This window comes from Malaclemys terrapin, chromosome 4 (genome assembly GCF_027887155.1).
Source record: "Malaclemys terrapin pileata isolate rMalTer1 chromosome 4, rMalTer1.hap1, whole genome shotgun sequence".
Lineage (NCBI taxonomy): Eukaryota > Metazoa > Chordata > Testudines > Emydidae > Malaclemys > Malaclemys terrapin.
The window spans coordinates 98,458,596-98,480,980 of record NC_071508.1 but is presented as its reverse complement, the minus strand read 5'-3'; the positions used below and the strand labels follow the sequence as shown (position 1 = coordinate 98,480,980).

The window sequence follows — 22,385 nt, the reverse complement described above, 5'->3', positions numbered from 1 at the left end:
TATCATCAGCCGGTTATTTGACTTTGCCTAACATGAGAACAACTCCAATAGCCTTTTTTTTTTAACTAGACTTCAGTAGAGCCAAAAAATATAAATCTATATGATGCCTCGAAGGTAACTTCTATTTGAATTATGGGCTGCCTTGTGATTGGTTCAGGAAATGGACTAGAAGATTACAAAAAGTTTAAGAAAAATATAGTCACCATGTCCAAAGTTTGAAAGTGCCCCTTTTTATGTAAAGGTACCGTAACTTGATTTTTAAAAATATTCGTGTTTATTTATATTCAAAAGTAAATCAATCCCTGTGCAACGGAAATTAATTCCCTGCCAAGACACGCAAGGCCAGATCTCAGCAGGTGTAAATAGGGCTACCTGTAGGAAAGTCAAGTGGAGCTATACCAGTTTATACCAGCTGAGAATCTGGCCTGCAGTTGTTGGTCTACCAAAATACTCTTGGCCCACACCAAAATTTCTTCCAATAATAAGAATACAAGAGATGTAAGTTTTAGGCATCACTGCACAGGCGATATCTAGAGAGATAGCTAGATATAGATATAGATCCAATGCTTTTAAAGAATTCTGTTAAAATTGTCTTAAAAACTTTTTTATTTATTATAATTTATTTTTATAGGAAACAAGGTTATGAAGTGCAGTTGGCCTTGATGTCATTCTAATTGTACACAGTCAGACAGACACATGCATACATGTACATGTACATTAGATATTAACATACATACACTCACATTTCACTAGGAGAGCCTCTCAGAACGAGAAATTGTTTACATTACTATCTGAGGATACATGAAGTATACAGCCCATCTACAACAAATAAACTAAGACTAAATAAATAAATAAAGTGAAAGTTATTAAAAATGATTACAAGCTGTTTTACATTTCTGCTCAGTATTGAGCTGTGTGTTGAAAATGCATTTTTCATAAAACCACATGCAAGGCTTTTTGATGGTGAAAGACGCAACTCCCAATGCCCACATGTCTGGGCATATCCTTAGAAGCTAGCATGGACCCCATACAGACATTCCAGAATAAAAGACAATTACTAGAGAACAGTTTGTCTTTAAGTGAAGTTGAATGTGTGATATTCCACTCAACCACTTTCATAAATAAATAAGTCTTTCCCCTTTCTAGGACAAAAGTGGTTTTGTAGAAGGGCAAGTTAAAGCCTGATTCACATTTTAAGAACATAAGAACGGCCGTACCGGGTCAGACCAAAGATCCATCTAGCCTAGTATCCTGTCTACCGACAGTGGCCAATGCCAGGTGCCCCAGAGGGAGTGGACCAACAGGCAATGATCAAGTGATCTCTCTCCTGCCATCCATCTCCATCCTCTGACAAACAAAGGCTAGGGACACCATTCCTTACCCATCCTGGCTAATAGCCATTAATGGACTTAATCACCATGAATTTATCCAGTTCTCTTTTAAATGCTGTTATAGTCCTGGCCTTCACAACCTCCTCAGGTAAGGAGTTCCACAAATTGACTGTGCGCTGCGTGAAGAAGAACTTCCTTGTATTTGTTTTAAACCTGCTGCCTATTAATTTCATTTGATGACCCCTAGTTCTTGTATTATGGGAATAAGTAAATAACTTTTCCTTATCCACTTTCTCCACATCACTCATGATTTTATATACCTCTATCATATCCCCCCTTCATCTCCTCTTTTCCAAGCTAAAGAGTCCTAGCCTCTTTAATCTCTCCTCATATGGGACCCATTCAAACCCCTAATCATTTTAGTTGCCCTTTTCTGAACCTTTTCTAGTGCCAGTATATCTTTTTTTAGATGAGGAGACCACATCTGTACGCAGTATTCGAGGTGTGGGCGTACCATCGATTTATATAAGGGCAATAATATATTCTCAGTCTTATTCTCTATCCCCTTTTTAATGATCCCTAACATCCTGTTTGCTTTTTTGACCGCCTTTGCACACTGCGTGGACATCTTCAGAGAGCTATCCACGATGACTCCAAGATCTTTTTCCTGACTTGTTGTAGCTAAATTACCCCCCATCATATTGTATGTATAGTTGGGGTTATTTTTTTTTTGTGCATTACTTTACAGCTATCCACATTAAATTTCATTTGCCATTTTGTTACCCAATCACTTAGTTTTGTGAGATCTTTTTGAAGTTCATCACAGTCTGCTTTGGTCTTAACTATCTTGAGCAGTTTAGTATCATCTGCAAACTTTACCACCTCATTGTTTACCCCTTTCTCCAGATCATTTATAAATAAGTTGAATAGGATTGGTCCGAGCACTGACCCTTGGGGAACACCACTATTTACCCCTCTCCATTCTGAGAATTTACCATTAATTCCTACCCTTTGTTCCCAGTCTTTTAACCAGTTCTCAATCCATGAAAGGACCTTCCCTTTTATCCCATGACAACTTAATTTACGTAAGAGACTTTGGTGAGGGACCTTGTCAAAGGCTTTCTGGAAATCTCTGTCCACTGGATCCCCCTTGTCCACATGTTTGTTGACCCCTTCAAAGAACTCTAATAGATTAGTAAGACACGATTTCCCTTTATAGAAACCATGCTGACTATTGCTCAACAGTTTGTTTTTCTATGTGTCTAACAATTTTATTCTTAACTATTGTTTCGACTAATTTGCCCGGTACCAATGTTAGACTTACCAGTCTTAATTGCCGGGATCACCTCTAGAGCCCTTTTTAAATATTGGCGTTACATTAGCTAACTTCCAGTCATTGGGTACAGAAGCCGATTTAAAGGACAGGTTACAAACCTTAGTTAATAGTTCTGCAACTTCACATTTGAGTTCTTTCAGAACTCTTGGGTGAATGCCATCTGGTCCCGGTGACTTGTTAATGTTAAGTTTATCAATTAATTCCAAAACCTCCTCTAGTGACACTTCAATCTGTGACAGTTACTCAGATTTGTCACCTACAAAAGCCGGCTCAGGTTTGGGAATCTCCCTAACATCCTCAGCCGTGAAGACTGAAGCAAAGAATCCATTTAGTTTCTCCGCAATAACTTTATCGTCTTTAAGCGCTCCTTTTGTATCTCGATCATCAAGGGGCCCCACTTGTTGTTTAGCAGGCTTCCTGATTCTGATATACTTAAAAAACATTTTATTACCACCTTTGGAGTTTTTGGCTAGCTATTCTTCAAACTCCTCTTTGGCTTTTCTTATTACATTCTTGCACTTAATTTGGCAGCGTTTATGCTCCTTTCTATTTGCCTCACTAGGATTTGACTTCTACTTTTTAAAGGAAGTCTTTTTATCTCTCACTGCTTCTTTTACATGGTTGTTAAGCCACGGTGGCTCTTTTTTAGTAATCCATAGAGGTCCTGGATTTCAGTCTCTTCCCTAGCAGCCTAAATTTGGCCTCCAGGACATCTCTCCTACCCTTCCCTATGTCATTGGTACCTACATGTACCACGACCACCAGCTCCTCTCCAGCAGTACACACATGTCTGTCTAGATGCCTCGAGAGATCCGCAACCTTTGCAGCAGGCAGGCAAGTCACCATGCGGTTCTCCCGGTCTTCACAAACCCAGCTATCTACGTTTCTAATGATCGAATCTCCCATTACTAACACCTGCCTTTTCCTAGCAACTGGAGTTCCCTCCCCCGGAGAGGCAACCTCAGTGCGAGAGGTAACCCCAGCACCATCTGGAAGGAGGGTCCCAACTATGACAAGGTTTCCCTCTGCTCCCGTTGACTGCTCTGCTTCCCTGGGCCTTTCATCCTCCTCAACCGCACAGGGGTTGTCTGACCGGAGATGGGACAATTCTACAGTGTCCCGGAAAGCCTCATCAACATACCTCTCTGCCTCCCTTAGCTCCTCCAGTTTCTACCCTGGCCTCCAAAGTCCATATGTGGTCTCTGAGGGCCAGGAGCTCCTTGCACCGAATGCACACATATGCCACCCGCCCACAGGGCAGGTAATCATACATGCTGCACTCAGTGCAATAAACTGGATAGCCCCCACTCTGCAGCTGGGCTTCTGCCTGCATTGTCTCCTAGTTAATGAAAGGATTGTTTAAGCAAAAGGTTTTGAATGTAGTTTGGTGTATAGGTTTTAAGGGGAATAAAGGGATCCCGCTCCCTTCCCACTCCCCTTCCGAATTCCCTGTTAGCAGCCCCTGGTCGCAAAAGCTCCCTGGTCGCTTGTGCGCTGCTTTATAAAGCCCTGGCCTATGTGAATGCCCCGCCCACTGATTAAGGCTCAGCCACTTACCAGAGGCTTCTAGCTTTCAGACCTTCCTTTGAAGCTCACAGCTTCCAACTGCCAGCCACAGCACACGGTCCTTCAAACAAACAGACAGACTGACAAACACAAGCTCAGCACACAGCAAGTAACCCCCAAACACAAACAAGCACACGGTACAGTCACTTACCCCAAGGGTGCTGTATTGCTCCTCCTTCACTGGAGAACTCCCTTGCGAAACTCCCTGTTAGCAGCCCCTGTTCGCAAAAGCTGATTTTTATTTTGCTGATTTTTATGTGATTTCTTGAGTTAAAATGAGGATTTGTCCATGTAAAATTAGCAATAAAAGAGCATAAACTATTTTTAGGGAAAGGAAGAAAACATCTGGCTTACTATGCCTTCTGCTCCCCCTACTACACCCTGAATTCCACCTTCCTAGTTTTTCACCATACCCCTGTGAAATCCCTCCTTCCTAGGAGCAAAGCTCAGAGTCTCAGGGCTTGTTGGCATGCAAAGAAAGCTGCATTAGTTTAACTAAAGGTTTGTTTTATAATCGATTTAGTTAAAACAGCGCAAAAGGCTGTGTGGACACTCTCAAATCAATATAAATCTGGCTTACTTACTTTACATTGATTAGGAATCAGTTTAAGCTAAACCACTTAAGTCACTCTCAAACTGAAATAAGAGTGTCTACAGAGGGTTTTACACTTGGCTAACTATCTGTTTAAAAACTGATTTAAGATAAACCAATTCATCTGTGTGTTCACAAGACCTCAGTGAGGCCCGCTCTCTGATAGCATATTTAATATGTTTATTACCTTCATATGAAATAGTCTTGCCACTCAGTTTTCTTCTATGTGTAGCTGTTCAAAATGTTCGTAACAAAAACCTAAACTAGCTAAAACTCAGCTGTTTTTCTGTTTCCTTTCAAGTTTGAAAAATCAGCCAATATTTTTTTTTTTTAATGAGCTTCACAAAAAGAGGCAAAACTATAGTTTCATGTTGAGTTTTGGGGTTAGCTTGCACTTGGGATTTACAGGGTGTGAACTGTTGTGAAACAAAACTGAAGAGAAGATTCATACGAGTATCTGTTAACCAAAACTGGAGGTTTACACAGTTCTATTGAGCAAAAGCAAAGTCTGTAGGATTCTGTACCTAGCTACTTAAGAGCTGATGTCTTCTTTGTTGCCCTGAGCTGCACCTTCTCAAAAAATTAATATCCTTCCTGTGGTATAGTGACCTGTATTGCATACAGTATTCCTGATGGAGTCCTGTACAGTAACTAAAAAACCATCTTTTGCTTTGTATTCTGAAGATTTTTCTCAGAACTGCCAGGTTGGTCCCACTTTCTGTGGCATGCAGAGCAAGCTCTCTGTCATTTGAACTAGTTCTCCTGTGTAAACCGAAGTTGTCAGCTTTGGTCCTGCAAGGAAGGTTAGTCTCCAATGCATTAAATGTTGTTATTAATCTATAAATAAGTTTTTAGCCTGACTATAATTTACAGTGTTACGTTTCATTCTCCACACTGTCACATGTACATGCAGGAGGGAGTCAAATTAAAAAGGATGGTTCTTGCTCCTTGCTTGTACTTCCATGCCCCCTCCCCTCGATAAAAAAGGTTAAATGTCTTTTCAAATTAAGGCAACTGTAATTAACCATTGGCATTGTTTGAGATTTGCTAGCTCTGTGTGTTAATGGAAGAGAAATTAGCCCTTAGCAGCAGGAGCTCCTCATAGTCAGTGGCAAATGCTTACCAGACCAACAAGTTAATTTTGGTTTTTAGTGCTCCCCTTAAGTCATTTTTAATATAGTATGGCTTGTATCTGATCAGACATATGCTATCTCTGATACACAGTCAGAATATAAAGGATTATACCAATATTATGAAATGATATAGCATGGGCAGGACTAGTTAGCTAATAAAGGTCTAATACAGGATTGAGGGAATAATTTCACTGATTAACTAAAGCCAGGAACCTGCAATTGACTCACTGGACACCCTTAAAAATAAAGTTTTTCATCAGAATTGGCATTTATGAACCTATTGCTAGTTGCAGCCAATATAATTAAAAGTGTCATTTGTGGAACTGACAGTTCAATAAAAACTGGTTTACAATCCCTTTTGAGTGGACTTGGAAGTATCTATTTTAATGAATAATTGTAATTTCAAATACAAGTTACAGTTTATACGCAGTGACAAGTGCCTTTTTACCACATGAGTTTTCAGATAGTTGTGCAGAATGAGACAAGTCTTTCCTTAAGTACTAGGGAAGAGCAGCTGCTCCTTATCACTGGGTTTTTTACCTGGCAAACGTTCTAGTAATGAACAAGTACCACATGTATGTATGTTTCATAGCTTCTGACTTGCATGAAACAGTCCATTAAAAATGCAAAATGCATTCTCTTTATGGGTGTATGTGTTTTTGGTCTGGTTTGTTTTTAAAATCTTTCAGGTAGAATATTCACTGCCTGCCCAGTTACATTTTCCTTTTGAAGTGATTGGTTTGAACACACTTCTCTGTAAAAATATTAGGACCAGATTGTGGCAGTGAATCAATGCCTTACATTGGAGACAGCATGAAGCTTCACTACCCCAATTGGAGCACCAGGCAGCAGTGTCTCTCAGCACACCCACCCATTTGCTCCCCCCTGTGATTGGGCCAGCTCTGTTTGTTGATACAGTTCGGAACAGCAGGCTGTGGCCCTGCATGCACTTCACAGGGCACTAGCCAAAAGCAAGGCTTATGTTCCAGAGAGCAGGGAAAGCAAATGTTGCTGGCCACCTATAGAGTGCAACTGCTGGGAGAAGGGTGCTGTGCTCTTCCACTCCAGCCACAATCTGACCTATAATACATTTCTAAAGAAACTTCACTTTCTGTCTATATTAGTATGGCTAAATCTGCAACAGTAATAACTTCTTGCATTTCCATCTGAAAAATCACAGAGCTTTCCAAACTGATATGCAGCCTATGTACGAAGAATGCTTCCTTGCTACTGAAATGCACCCACCTCTGGGGTGGAAGGTAGCAGCCATAAAATGGTGCTTAAGAACACTACACAAATTTTGGAAAGTAGCACACAATACCCAATTGAAACTGCAGGGGGAATCCACAGAGTTACTTCCTTTTATGTCTGTTCCATTACATGAGCACATCAAATAGAGTTTTCCTCAGTTCAGTTCAGTGTTGGAAAGAAACCACCCTAATGAAGCCAGTCTGGCACTACCCACTGTTTTGAGAGCTTCTATTGTCTGCTAAGTGGACTTTCCAGTTATTGTGCATCCCCCGACACACTTTTATTATAATTAAACATTAACAAAAATTGGCTACCATATTGGTGTGAGTACTGAGCACAGCTCTGTGTATAAACCATTAAATGATATTCTATTGAACGTTTTCTTGTACATACAGTATCTAATAGCTCATCCTGCACTGTTGTTTTTGGCAAGTTCACTGTAGCATATAATAAATCACAGAAAGAAAAAGCTTTTTGGCCTAACATTGTACAGACTGCTGTAATGTAAGACTACAGAAAGTGGTTCTGTTTTTAGACATCCTTTTACTAACCCAACATTCATAATTTATGATTTCACTGTAAAATTCCTGCAACACTACACCAAAAGTAGTGCTGCCCTTTAATTAAGTGCTCTCAGTAGGAAAAACGTGAAACTGATGTGCAAAACATATCGCTGTACACAATGATTGATAGTGATTACTTCTTTATGAACCCAGCCTCAAGGTCTGAACTTCCTGATGGGTAAAATAGTCCATGGGGCTACTTCCTGAGAGTGCCTAGTGGGGATCAGTCAATGTTAGTAATATCTGAGGAATTCCTGAGGCACGTTTTGGAGACATTGCAGTAGAAACTTTCTATGGACTGTGCTTTGCCTTAACAGTTACTTACTCATTGTAGAGATTATATTTTGAAGAATCATTGTTGATCTTTACTGTACTGAAATTCACATCATCTGAGGTTTTATGTAAACCCATGTATTTTTAATGCTTAAATGTCCAAATCTGAAATAAATGGAGAGCAAGGGAAGAGAGGCTTCTGTATGTATCACACAGTTATTAAATGTTATTACAAAGGCACTTAGGGATCTGTTCTTATGGCTGGCGAGTTACATGTTCACGATGGTAAAACTGTGAACTAAACAAATATTTCAGTTTGCTGTAAGACTCTAAATAGCATTTTTATTTATGAAATCAGATATTACTTAAATGTAAAACAATTCTACCCTGATTAAATTAAAATCTTGGAAATTAAATGTACATAAACTGTCCAATTTTAGAATAAAATCATCAGTGCATGTGAATTACTCATTGGCCTGGGACTGTGAACTCCTTTTTTTTCTTCTGTATATATGATTTTATGTTATATTCTTCTCATTATTTTATAGATTTGGTCCTGGATTAGTCATCTATTGGTATGGATTTATTGAGGAGTTGGACTGCCATCGTGAACGTGGTATCCTGCTAAAAGACTGCTTTCCTACTGATATTGTAACTCTGCGACACAGCATGGCTCAACACTGATGTTGGAAGAGAAATTGGGAGGAAGAGGTGAATCCGGAAGCAATTTTACTTTCCTGCAGTGTAAACTACTGGCAACATCTGCCCTGAACTTCAGCTGAACTCCTGCTGCCTGTGATCACACTACTACCTCTTTAGACAAACATATCAAGAGTTTCTGTTTTGCCTCAGCCCTCTGCTGTTGTGAGCGGCCAAAAACTACAGACACAACCCACTCATTATCAGCAGTTCTGTCTCTGTCAAACAGTTAGTTTATAGATAGTCATAATCTTTCTTCCTTCCGGATGGCTTCTCCTTAAATACTGAACAAAAGAAAAAATGTGGAGGCTGAAAGGTGTGACTTTCAATTCTCCTCCCTGTGTTGTGGAGTCATCTTAAAGAAAGTGCTTTCTGTTATCTCTCACATAACTTTGTTTAATATTAAAGATCTGTCTCAAACACACACACAAGCCAGGAAATTTGGTTAAGGCTGAAACTCCCCACTTAACACTCAAATTGTGCCTACTTAGTGCAATTCATTTGGTAAAAGAGGATCACATCATCTTTAATGCCTTGTTTGCACTCTGAATTTCCTGGTTTTTGCAGCATTATGCCAGACAGCTACTATTATTCTAATATAATGATTGGTGTATGAATTTCCTCATTTTTATGTTTGCTTAAAAACAAAAGAATCTGACATTCAAATTTTTAAAAATATTTTTCCTAAAAAAAGGTCAGCATTTATCTTGTATATATATTTGGGAAATTTTGTAGTGCATATTAATGTGTACTTTTTAAAGTATTAAAAATAATTGATAAAGCACATTGTTCTCTTTCAGCAGTTTTGGCATATCCTAGAAATCTCTACTGATGGATCATTTCCTTGGTTGATTTTAAGCAAATAATTTGTGTAGATCTCTGTAGGCCTCATGATGTGCAGTTTTCTGGCATGTGAAATCCAAAAGGACCATGTATGAAACTTTGTACCTGGTTGATCTATTCTGACAGTATCAGTCTGGTGTGCAAGGAGAGAACCAAAAGGTAAACACTGCTTCCTACTGGATTTGTTGGATGGGGAATTCATCTAAATAAGCACACCATCTCGTGAGTGCTATTGTTACCTATTCTCTTCTTCCTGATGGAACTGCCAAGGCTGGAAGAGATGGTGGTGGGCTTCCACCATTATTGTGAGGGCTCCTTTCTCGTCTTCTTTCTACACTCATCACCCCAGGAAAGAGGGCCATTGTTCAGCCTAACTTCTGCTCTCACAGCTAAAAGATGGTCAGACAAGACATATCTCTTTGGGCTGGTAGCCTTTTTAAGAACCTTTCCTTGCTAACAGTCAGCCAGGGAAAAATAAAAATGTTGAGGAAGCTGATAGAAACACCACAAATGCTCAACATCTCTTCTCTAACCAATCATGAGAGCCAAAGTGATAGACTTCATCTTGGGAAGGGAATTTGATAAGAAGAGTCATAAAAACTACCGCTCCCAAAGGGAAATTCCTCTCAGAATAGGAAGTTGAGTTGCATACTCAGCTTCTCTTGAGTAACAGAAGCTCTCAGGACCTCAACAGAGAAGCTGTTTGGGGATCTTAATATTTTGAAATTGTGCACAAATTTTAAAAGTAAAAAATGCAAAGAAAGCATATGAAACCACTTTTTAAACTTTAAAACAACCACACAGCTTATTTTAGAAGAAACTTTCAAATCTCGCTTTTATACTGAACTTGTGCCAAGTTTTAGCCTGGATTTTATTTATACAGCCAATTTAGAAATCCCCCTTTTTTTTCCCCTCTAGGAAAAAATAGGTGTAATAGTATTGATACTTCCTTTGCTGTAGAGGCAAGAGTACACTAGAGTTTCCACAATACCATGAGTTACCTACATGACAAACATTATCTTACTGTTTCTGAATGTTACTTTAGAAATACCAATTTTCAATCAATCCTTTTTTCCCCAAACATCGGTAACTCGTTTATGTTTCAACTATTACACTTACTTCATTTTTACCTGATAGGCTTTGAGTCTGCACATAAAGATAGGCAGAAGCAATCTGCAGAGTGTACCTCCCTAAGGCTACACAGAAGCAACATTTAGGGTGCAACTACCCCTGGGACTTATAACTCTGGTTTAGGTTAGTGGCATGTGTAAAATCAAGAATAGAAAAAAAAGAAAGTAATAATCAACCATTGTTCCACTAGAAACTCAAAGCAATAACTGCCTACATGAAGTAGGTTTTAAGGGCAAAACTGAATCTGTTTTAGCTAATGTCTATGCATTGTATTGTATGAAATCATTTCAAACAGTCTTTACAAGATGCCCTGTGCTACTTTTTCTTTTTGAATAAATTAAATTTATCTACACAGATGTTGACAATTCTGTTCAGCCCTCATTGAATCTTTAATTTGTTTAATATAAAAACAAATATAACAATGTTGAGGGTGCACAAATAAAAGTAAGGTTATGCTTGTACAGTATTTGTGTATTTATTCCCCTACCTGTTGCTGCAGTATAACGGCTTGAAAGGCAATATTGGTGTCCTTAATCAAAGCTTTGACCATTCCTTTATATAGTGACCCCTTTAAAATCTGTGTATTTAAATAGGGATGAAATAAGTAGTAAAAATGTATGCACTCTACTAATTCCGATTGCATGTGCTCTCCTAGCAATCCTTGCTATCACAAAAATTATTATGTGCCACTATTTTAAATGGTAAGTACAAAACATTAAAAAAAAATAAAACTGCATTGTTATTCCTACTTGTATGTTGTAAATGTTCTTTGTGTATTTTCTCAGTTTATCTGATGTAAATATCAACTCTAAGAATAAAAAGGAGAAACTACTGCATTTTTTTACAATGCTATAGTCATTAGAACCTTAACATTGCAGCCAAATCCAGTTTTATGGAGTATTCTGCAGTGTGCTAATGAATTATGCCAAGCCAGAAAACAGAAGTGTGCATAAAACTGAATGATGGTCTCACTGGCATATATAGACTTGCCAAGCATCTGCTCTTACAAACACTGTAATACTGCCTGCTTCAAGCCTTAGAAATTGATACGATTGTGTGGAATAAGTTCAATGTGGAAGTAAAACTTCCTGGTCCAGCAGGAATGGCACATAGGCATACAGGTCATGCTGAAAATGACACAGTCAGGGTTCAACAGGACAAACTATCTTTCCTGCATTCTAGGGATAAATAATAGTTTAACAATGTTACTCTAAAGCCAGCTCAAAACCAAAAAGCTTGGTGTAAATAGTAAAAATCTGGTCTAAATGGAAAGGTGAACAGACAGGTGCATATATTTTAAACCTGTTGATACCTCATCACTATTTCATTTCAAGTTTATGCACAGTATATTAATACTTTGTTTCTTGCTTTATTGTATTCACTTACTCAAAAACTGTTTCATCTTGCTACTTCTTAATTCCCCTAGCTACCTTGCCCTCTCTGTACACCTCTTCTTGTAATTGATTTGCCATCTCTTCTTATTTAACAAGGCACTTCATAGTTCTTTCCATAGCCTTTTTCATCCTTCCCTCTTTATTTTCCATATTGTTTAGCCAGTTCTTATTTGTGGGCCAAAAGCCTCTCATTAGTCCTTTTCCCATTTGAATATCCCTTTCTCTCCTCATTACTTTGTCTCTACAGATGGCTTCTGATGAAAGTTCTGTGGCTGAAAAATGCTATCTTTATTTCATATTCTGTGTGCATTCAGGCCAAACTACCATATAATACAGAATGTGTCTCATGATTCTATTTTAATTTTGGGGGAAATGACCCAGATCTCCATGTATAGCATTGCCCAGCTAGTTGAGTGCAGTGAGTGAGGTTTTACCTCCCTCTGAATTGTCACATATAGGTCACTTCCAGGTGCTGATGATGGAGTCGATGGAACAATGGCATGATCCAGTATGGTAAATCCTATACTTATCTAATGGGTCTTAGTTTTCAAACACAATCTTTCTTCCATATAGCTGTCTTGGCTGTGAGAAAATATGTATGGTCAAAATTAAGATTTCATCTGTTAAAAATGAAAAGATACGATTCTGCAGTCCTTCCTCAGCTTGAGGACACTCTGCTCAGCACAGAATGAAGGACCATCCAAGGGTCAGTTACAGCTATCTGGTTCTCAAGCTGCAGCTGCTTTGGCAGCCTAGAGACTGCTCTAAATAAGCAGTGTTGGCTATGGTTCCTAGAAAACCATATGCCTGTTGAGAATTGACAGAATTGAGCCCAACTCCTCTCTGCCCCTCTAACTGCCCTTTCCTCCTTTAATAAATGGTTGGCATAGGAGCTGGTTCTGCAAACTTTATGCCAGCTGAAATAATCACCCTGTTGGAGTAATTCTCAATAGGCCATCTGCAATTAGACCCTGGTCCCTTTTTTAAAAAGGGACGGAACTGGAGGAGAGACTGGCCCAGCAATGTCAGTAGCTAGTAAGTGTTACTCAAGATAGGTGTTGAAGAATTACACCATTGTTGTTTTGGAGAACAGATAACAAACATATTTGTTACTATGAATACTGATCAAATGTTGTGAATTACAATAGCAAGTTGCCTACAAGAATTAATAAAAGCACTATTCCTAGTTTGTTAATCTAAACTGCAGAGTGCCACTTACAGTGGATTTGCAGTCTGCTAAGAGAAACCCATGTTTTGTTAAGTATCAGAGGGGTAGCCGTGTTAGTCTGAATCTGTAAAAAGCAACAGAGGGTCCTGTGGCACCTTTAAGACTAACAGAAGTATTGGGAGCATAAGCTTTTGTGGGTAAGAACCTCACTTCTTCAGATGCAAGTCCCAATACTTCTGTTAGTCTTAAAGGTGCCACAGGACCCTCTGTTGCTTTTTACATGTTTTGTTAAGTTGACAAGTGAAGAAAACTAAAGAAACTTCCTTACAGCTGGGTGATAGGAATTAAAAGTATGCCTTGCTGAAAAATGAAGTAAATGGCTAACAATGGGAGCTTGGCAGCAACTTTACCATTTACAGAGGAACTGTCTATCTAGTACAATCTGTATAAAATAGACCTCACTTAGGTTAGGGAAAGGTCACAAGTTACACAAAGTTTGGATAGTCTAAATGTGTTACTCAAAACTAACCCTCTTGTGTGTAGTAAATATTATTTGAACCTGTATTATTAAGAACATGCCAGGATTCAAAAGATTAAATAAGGAAGATGTAATTATGAGCTAAATAATAAACACAGCAGCTTTAGTTCCCCTTGTGTTTTTCACTTTCCTGCTATTGTTTCATGTATGGCTGTTATACAAAGAGCAGCTTAGGTCAGCTACTATAAATTATCGTTTTAGTACAATAGTAATCCACTAAAATTATTTCAGAGCTTGATCAAAGCACTTCAAAAGGCCTCTCTAAACTTTTCCACATTATAGGAAAAACCTCACTTTGTTGGCTTAACTATTTCAGTTTATACAAAGAATTTTATCTTGATTTGGAATTGCATCGTACAATACTCAGTTAATTGTTGTGCTACTAATCATTGGGAATGCCTGAGATATACATAATTTATTTGCAGCCTATAATAAACATGAAATGTAATGTCAATTTTCATTTCTTTAATAAATTAACTGGTATAGTTCTCAGGGCACTTGCCTCTTAACAGTGTCTCAATAGTTGCAGTTGATCTAAGTGAAGAGACAGGTTTAGGAAAGTGACTTTTTTATTTTTTTGAGATAGTTTAGTTATGATTTTTTGTTTAAACGTACACTGAAATGCTGTTCAAATTGACTATATTAATCAATCTAGTTTTTAATAGCATTTAAGAGAGCTCATGTGCTGTAGTTTGTTTGCATTCTATAAAATACTAGTTTCCCACTCTCTTGGACTGGCTTTAACCTAATCTTAACAATCTCATGTCATCTGCACAGATCCATGGATGTGGCATTGTGATGTCAAAACAAAATGAAATGTCAATGCAAGTGCATGGAGACAATGTAACAATATTGAAACCATGTCAGTGCACATCTACAGAGACCATGTTACTCTGTCAGTGTGATTCTAGGGAGATCACTTTGAAATGTTAAAATGAAATGAAACTAAGTCAATTAAGTAGTCACAATTGAGGTTCAAGGATTAATTGAGGGCCTAAAGTGAAGCCAATGACCATTAACCCCAGTTGGTTATTAATTCTCAGAGAAATATCCTTGGTTAAGTATATTCCCATTATAACCAGGTTTTGGGAAGGGTGTTTTTATTCTTTTATTAGTGAAAAAAATATTTTTGCTGTTTACCCATAAAGATGTTCCCATAAGTTTCTGTGAAGAAAGTCATTGTGGGTTGTATCTGTGCAATGCCAAATTTTCCTAGAGAATTAATTGACCCAATACATAAGCTGATTACATCTTATTTTCAGTTCATATATTTAATAGTAGTAAAAGGTTCATCACTTTGTTCAGTCAAATGTCTATAAACCCATGCATTTATTATTAACCTTTAATATGTAGTCTTAAATGACTTCTACCTCTGAAAACTTTTCTAATGAAACTAAGGTACATTAAGATAAATGTCTAGTGTAAGATAAATTCTGATACAATAATGATTTGCATGGCACAGTTCTCCACCATTAGCATAAATCAAATGTTTTATAACAATATAATTAAACAAGAAACACAAATCAAATAAACTCCAATTACGGTGGACTACTGAGCAAATAGTTTGACTTAAAAAAAAAACAAAACAAACCACACCACTTTACTTGTATTTCAGGACTAATGAACCCAACACCAAGTCAAGGTTACAAACATCATGCAAATTTAGACATCCTATAGATGGCTCAAATAGATTCAACAGCATGAGTTGCACTTGTCACACACCAGTAGCTGCCTGCAATCTCACTCATGGGCACAGGAACAGAGCTGCAGTATACTTACTTTAGTAGTAGTAGTATTTAACATGTATTTCACATTAGTGGCCAGAGTCCCCAATCTGGATCAAAGTCCCAGATACTGTACAAAAACATGAAATTCTTGTCCCTACTCCCAATGACAAGAGACATGTGAAAGGTGGGACAAGAGGGATATGATCAAATACATACAACTGAATGTTTCTGTTAGTTGGAACATATTTTATTTATAATTATCTCTGTCTGTCCCAAAGCCACTCTTAATTGTTGTGCAGTAGAGGTGGCTCTTGAGAGGAGTGCAATAGTTTTATGGGTTAGTTCAGAGAAGGTGTTCAATGCATAAGGGCCTGTATTAAAGAGGGCATGGAGATGCTTGTGTGAGATGCTGTCAAATCACCAGATGAGGGTGACATTGGCAGAGGGTGACACAATAAGAGGAAAGAGTGGATGAGTAGGGCCTTGAATATACTAGCAAAATTTACTGTGCTATGTGATATTCTTCCATCTAATTGTATATAGAACAGTTTGCATTCACACACACAAAAGTGCTCCAAGCAGTTTTACGGGTAGCTAAATACCATTTGGAGTGGACAGTGCTTCAGCAGGGCTAAATACCATTTGCGCCTCAGATGATCAGCCACAGGTATTTTAGTGCAAGTTCCTCATGCTATTGTACCGCAGTGCAACAGTGGTCTTGTGAATTCTCCTAGAATGTACTACTGGAACTGGTACTGGGAACTATGGAATAGGTACCTAAAGGACACTGCAGCTATAGGATAGGGTGAAATGGGGAGAACCAGTTGAGTGATTCAGCACAGAAGAGGAAAGTCAGGTCAGGGACTGCCGTAATTTTTGTGCACCATATAGGGCTGAACACCGCGTCAGTACTAAATTAACTAAAGAAGTGCCGTGAAATAAACTGCACTGGTGTAAGTCCTGTTTTACACTGGTATAGTGCATCTTCATTAGCGTGTTGCACCAGTAATGTAATTTTCCTAGTGTAAAAGTTTCTAATGTAGGCAGGGCCCAACTTAAAGCCAGCATGTTCAAAGGTCGATGCCTACACTTGCCTTTACTGCAGTTTCCCCTTCTGTAAAAATGGATATAAGAATTCTTACCTATTTATTGAATTTTTGTAAATGCACTTTGAAATCTCCAGATAAACAACACTGTGGAAATGTAAAGTATTATTACCAGGAAACAAGAATGATACAGAAATAGTCCATAACAAATGGAGATATTGGATTAACTCAGCTTTTGCTTTTCTGTAACCCTCATTCAGGTCCATTTCACATTCTGTCCCAGCATGATAACTCCCTAATGAATGAGAAAATAAAAATGGGTTTAATCAGTTTATTTCCATATGCACTTTACACAGTTACATTGTTAATGTTTGGCATTGTGTTGCATACAAATGATTAAATATGTTGGCAGGAAGGAACTGGCATACACACACACACACACACACATATACTGCTTCTCCATATGGGCAAACTCTGTTACTGTCAGTCTTCTTTATCAGTGACATATAACTGACAACTTGGTATGTATAATAAATATTGAGTTGAGGAAACTACTGGAGAGAACTTGTCCATCCTTCTAGCTGGAATATGTAACAGTAAACAAGTTTTCTTCCTTAGGTGGACCTTTGCCCTCAGGTTCTAATATCTCTATTCCCTGATAGAGCAGAGTTAGGCTTGATGATCCTGAAGACTTCTGTTATCAAATGAGAGATCTTGGCCCAGCCACATTGCACTGATCTGCTGGCGCAATGTTGGAGGATCTAGCCAATAGGGAATTTCTCTTACTTCAATCTTATTTCTTTACCCAAACGTAGGGAGTGTAGGCAGGGGAAGAGGGCAAGGTCTGAGCATCCTTGTGCTCCTGAAATCTCCAGCCCTTGAAACTGGTTGCCAGCCCTACAGCCCCAGCTAGTAGCTGCTGGCCCCAGGAGTGGTGGAGACGGGGAAGTAAAGAGGTCTTAAATCCACCTTTGTCTCCCACCCATCCAGTCTGCTCTGAGCTCAGCTCAATTAAGTTCTGGAACAGCCTACCAATAGGAGAAGTGGGGGCAGGAAATCTAACCGGTTTTAAGATCAAACTTCATATGTTTATTAAAGGGATTATAAAACATAGTAGCCTGCGATAGCAGGAGACTAGGCTTGATGACCCAGGAGGTCCCTTCCAGACCTATTTGCAATGCAACTTAGAATCTGGCCCATTAATTTTAGTTGGAACTTCGTTTTAAACTCCCCAAATGAAGGCAGATGAGGTACCCAAATAGTACTGGGCTTAGATTAGTCTAAATACAACAAGATGAAAATATTGACCTTATGTTTTGAGAAATATTTGTTAAAATCTGAAGCCCCAGATAAGATACTTTTTACACTTAAGCAATGATGTAGAAGAGTGCATCTCTTTTGTTTCAAAAGAATCAAGCTATCACAGTAAAACCATTTATTACACATACTCCTTGTTATATTACTAATTTGCTATCATCACATCCCATTTGATTAGTAGCACATTGCCATTTATTCATTCTCAGATTTCTCATAAAAAAGGACAGCTTCACCTTTTGGAGACTCCAGCTCTACACATGCTCTCCAATTCTTAGCCACACACTGATGATGATGATGATACGATATGAAACCACACAAAGCACATTGTGAGTAGGTTTTCCTCCCTCCCACTCCCCTCTGCCCCAGGGTTATGCTCCACTATTCTATCATTCCAGTTTTTTTCTTAACCTGGTCTAAACCCTGCCTGGTCAGTTGGTATAAATTGGCATAGCTCCACTGACTTCAATGACTTCTATGGTGTTATGCTGATCTATGCTCACTGAGAATTTGGCCTGTGATTTTTGTATAGAGATACCCTAGTATTAGTTTTCACTTTATATTATTTGCTCGTATCCTAGCCCTACGTGCTCTTCATCAAGGTTTTGTCAGGTTGGGGAGCTGTCAGTTCCAAGGTAGGTAAATTGATTAGGTCTGATCCTATAGCCCTACATTCTGGGCCATTCTCTATAGACCCAGAAATGGCTTTTACTGTCTGCAATGTGCATAGTGCACCCCTTGTGGCAATACCTTCTCTGGGAGTATAGCTACACTGCAATTAAACACCCACAGCTGGCCTGTTTTCAGCTGACTTGGGCTCTCAGGGCTCAGACTGCAGGGCTATATCATTGCAGTGTAGACATTTGGGCTTGGCTGGAGCCTGGGTTCTGGGACACCATAAGGAGGAAGGGTCCCAGAGCCCAGGCTCCAGCCCAAGCCCAAATGTCTACACTGCAATTGTATAGCGCTGCAGCCCAAGCCCCACAATCCCAAGTCAGCTGACTGGGCAAGCCACAGGTGTTGTACTGAAGTGTAGACATGCCCTGGGGTAATGGGGGTGTATGCCAATATCACTACTGACGCCACTGGCCACGTAATTACTTTGAGTGGCCAGAATCAGATGAGAATAATCAATAATCAATGGATAAATTCTGAATAAAGTTACCCAGAGAAAAAGAACAAAAGGGTAATTCATCAAGTGATGGCCTGAGTTCAACACCCAGCTTGCAAACTGAAGTTCTACAAAAGAAAGATGCGACAAATCTAAAAGATAAGAAAAGGAGTTTTCATCAGTCTTGGGTTTCAAGATTTACATGGTTGGAGTACAATAGTGAATTAGACTGAGCTTTTTGCTTTTGGGGATTATTGATCCAATAGTGCTTGGTTGTTTCTGTATTCAAAAGAGTATTAATAAAGTTGATAGTCTTAGTGAAATAAATTTTTCTTACGATAGTGATATTGTGCAATATAGGGAAACTGTTAAACGCTTACTGTTTTCAGTCCATTTTTACATTATTTTAGAAAATATACATCAGCTTACAAGGCAGGTGTGTGGGGGGTGGGGCAGGACTTGAACCCATTCTGGGCACCACCAAAAATTATACAAACCTACTGCCACTGCATGTTTTAGCTAAAACTGATCAGTGTGAACCCGAGGGGGAACCTAATGTTCCTTGTGACCAGCTAACATCTTAAAACACAACTTGCCCTGTCCACACAAGGGTTTTAAAATGCCTAATCTTAGTCTAGTCAGACCTTCAGTGATTTCTTCCCTGTTACCATTAATACTGACAGATGAACAGCAAAGTTTTTGGACAAATATTGAGTTTTTGGCTCTGCCTTTCCACAGCAGCATTCAAAGATAGCAAAATAGTCTTTTTAAAAGCATGCTCCTGAATTCCTTATGATGATGTATTTGGGGTCATGAACTGTCACAAGGAGGAAAGCCAGAATCTTAAAGCTTCATCTTGACAGACAGGTGATAAAAGAACCCAATTTCAAATGTGTTCTTTCGAAGGCTAGGTCAACTTAAGTTACGTTGACGTACAACCACCACGGCAATTAAACCGCTGTTGCATGTCCACATTACACTCTTTGTGTTGGCGAGCACATCCACAATAGCAGGTCTTGCATTGTCATAAAGAGCAGTGCACCATGGGTAGCTATCCCACTGTGCAACTGGCCGCAGTGTGTTTTGGGAAGGGTTTGCAATGCCTCAAGGGGGCAAGTTCAGTGTTTTTCAAACCCATCAGTCCATGAACATTCTATTAGGTTTCCAGACACTTTTCAACTGCCTTGGTAAGTTGTGAGCCTGCCATCTCTGTCAGAAAGCATGGATCCTGCACTGCTCTTCAGTATTGGGCTGTGCGTTATGAACACAAGGCTATAAGAGGAGCTCAGTGGGGGTTGGGCTGGCTATTCGTCTGAGAGAGGCCTTGAAGGAGCATTTTAACAATGAGCCACAGTAATGTGTGTTGCTGTAGTGTGCTGAGCCTGGAATTGCATGTTTGCACTGTGCTATGCTGTATGTGCCCAACTGTGACAATGCACATGCACCTATTACTAATGTCTTGAATGTTAGCAGCAGTCACCATGTGCTAGTGAATAACAAAGATAAACTCAGTTTCCATACGTAGGTTTTTATTCCACACCCAAGCAAACATAGCTATGTAATGCTGAGATAAACTTCATGCATGCAGTGGAGAGTATCTTTAAAGAGGATAGAACAGGGAATTCACCAGCACATATACCAACAAGGCTTGCACAGCCGGGTGTATGTGCGGCTGTCGTGTTTAATCTTCTGCGGGGTGGAGTGCCTTGGGTATTGCTGTGGCCCTGGAAGATACATGGAATGGGACGTTGAGTGTAGGGAGAGCCTTGTGATTCTCTCCCTTTGCCTCCCTTCTGTGATTTCTACCCACAGACTTCTCTCCCCACAGACCCAGGAGATCCAACACCTCCCGCGTACTCCAGGTAGAAGTGTGTTTGCTGCGTGGAGCTGGCATGCTCTGCTGGGCAGTAGCTATGTGAGCTCTCCATACCGAGCAAACAGGAAAAGCAATTTCAAAAATTCCTGGGGCTTTAAAAGGGGAGGTATGTTCCTGGCTGCAGGGCAGTGGAGTTGAAATGGTGACCAGAACAGTCACAGTAGGTATTGTGGGATATCTCCAGGAGGCAACATAAGCAATGTTGTGTCTACACTGCCCCTGTGTTGCTCTAACTGCGTCGGCCTAAGGTCTATGCCTCTCCTCGAGATGGTTTTATTATATCAGCATAGCAGGAGAGTTAAACCAGCAGGAGAGCACTGCAGTGTGCACACCTCCAATGTTTTGTCAACGAAAACTCTCTTATGTTGACAAAACTGTATAAATTTGAATATACATAATTAGTCTTAAGTGTCTGATTCTGCACCACTGAATTCAATAGGAGACTTGGCATTGACTTCATTGGGAGAAAGATCAAACCCATAATGGTGTGGGCTCCAGAAGCACATTTGCAAAGTTTTCTCATTGTCTTCATCTTTACCCTGATTTTTCATTGTCTCTCTTTGCTTCATTGTTCTGCTTTCTCCCTCTCTCTCAGCTCCACAGGTCCAGATTGAGGGGCAGCTTGCGAAGCCTGCACACTAGCTATCTCCATTGCACTTGCCAGAGGACTAAAAAGAAAGTTATTTTTAAATGAGTGCTTCATTGTCTGGCTTTCATCTTTTTCATTGTTCTCCTGTTAGAAAGCTTCACTCATACCAAATGGTTAGAATAATGCAAACAATACTTTCTTCAGTAGTATCTTAGGTTCAAGTGTGGCCACTTCCATGCAGCGAAGTGGGGCCAAATCCTTTCCACGGGTGTTAATCAACATTGCCCCATTGCCTTCAATGAATCTATGCTGATTTATAATCACTGAGGATCTGTCCAGCCTGTGCTGTTTAATTTCCTAGGCTTGGAGAAAGAGCACAGCATCTCTTGTTTGTTTCTCTCAATTGTACTTAGCTTTTGTCATAAATACCATGCTATAGACACCACAAAAATACTGGCAAGTTTTCACACATCTGACTGACATATAAAATGTGCTCTATGGCAGATGAGCACCCTGGAGGTGCACAGGTTTGTCATAATATAAAAGGTATCTTTGAGCTGATTAAATTACCTCTCTGTGCCATTGTTAATTTAGTGAAAAGGGAGCACAAAATACTATTTGAATTCAGTCTGTTAAAAAACAGCATTCAGAAATGTACCAGATTTGTTCCCGAATTGTTCAATGGGATGACATAGATCATAATGTGACATTATTTTGTTCATGTTTTAAAAGATATGTCTTAAGTCACTGAACCAACCCAAAACATAAATTTTATCAGATCATACAAATGCTGCTGAACAATTTTCAAGTAACTGAGAGCATACTGATGTTGGGCTGCCTGGGAGAAAGAGACCAGCCTCTCTTCCAGCTTTCTCAACATTTGAAAACTAGACAAGATGCCACC

The 22,385-nt window shown here is 39.3% G+C and overlaps 1 protein-coding gene across 5 annotated transcripts in view; it reads left to right on the top strand.

Annotated features, from left to right (window-relative positions):
- Positions 1–11,345, top strand: part of CDIN1 (CDAN1 interacting nuclease 1) — a 181,088-nt gene extending 169,743 nt beyond the window's left edge. For 3 of the 5 annotated variants that reach the window (XM_054027936.1, XM_054027944.1, XM_054027945.1), the window contains one exon: positions 8,594–11,345. In XM_054027936.1, the coding sequence (XP_053883911.1) occupies positions 8,594–8,729 (136 nt within the window). In that variant the 3' untranslated portion in view covers positions 8,730–11,345. Of the gene's footprint in view, positions 1–5,509; positions 5,629–8,593 lie in introns of all 5 variants that reach the window. The other 2 variants (XM_054027938.1, XM_054027939.1) reach the window with 2 other exon arrangements.
- The last annotated feature ends 11,040 nt before the right edge of the window (positions 11,346–22,385 follow it).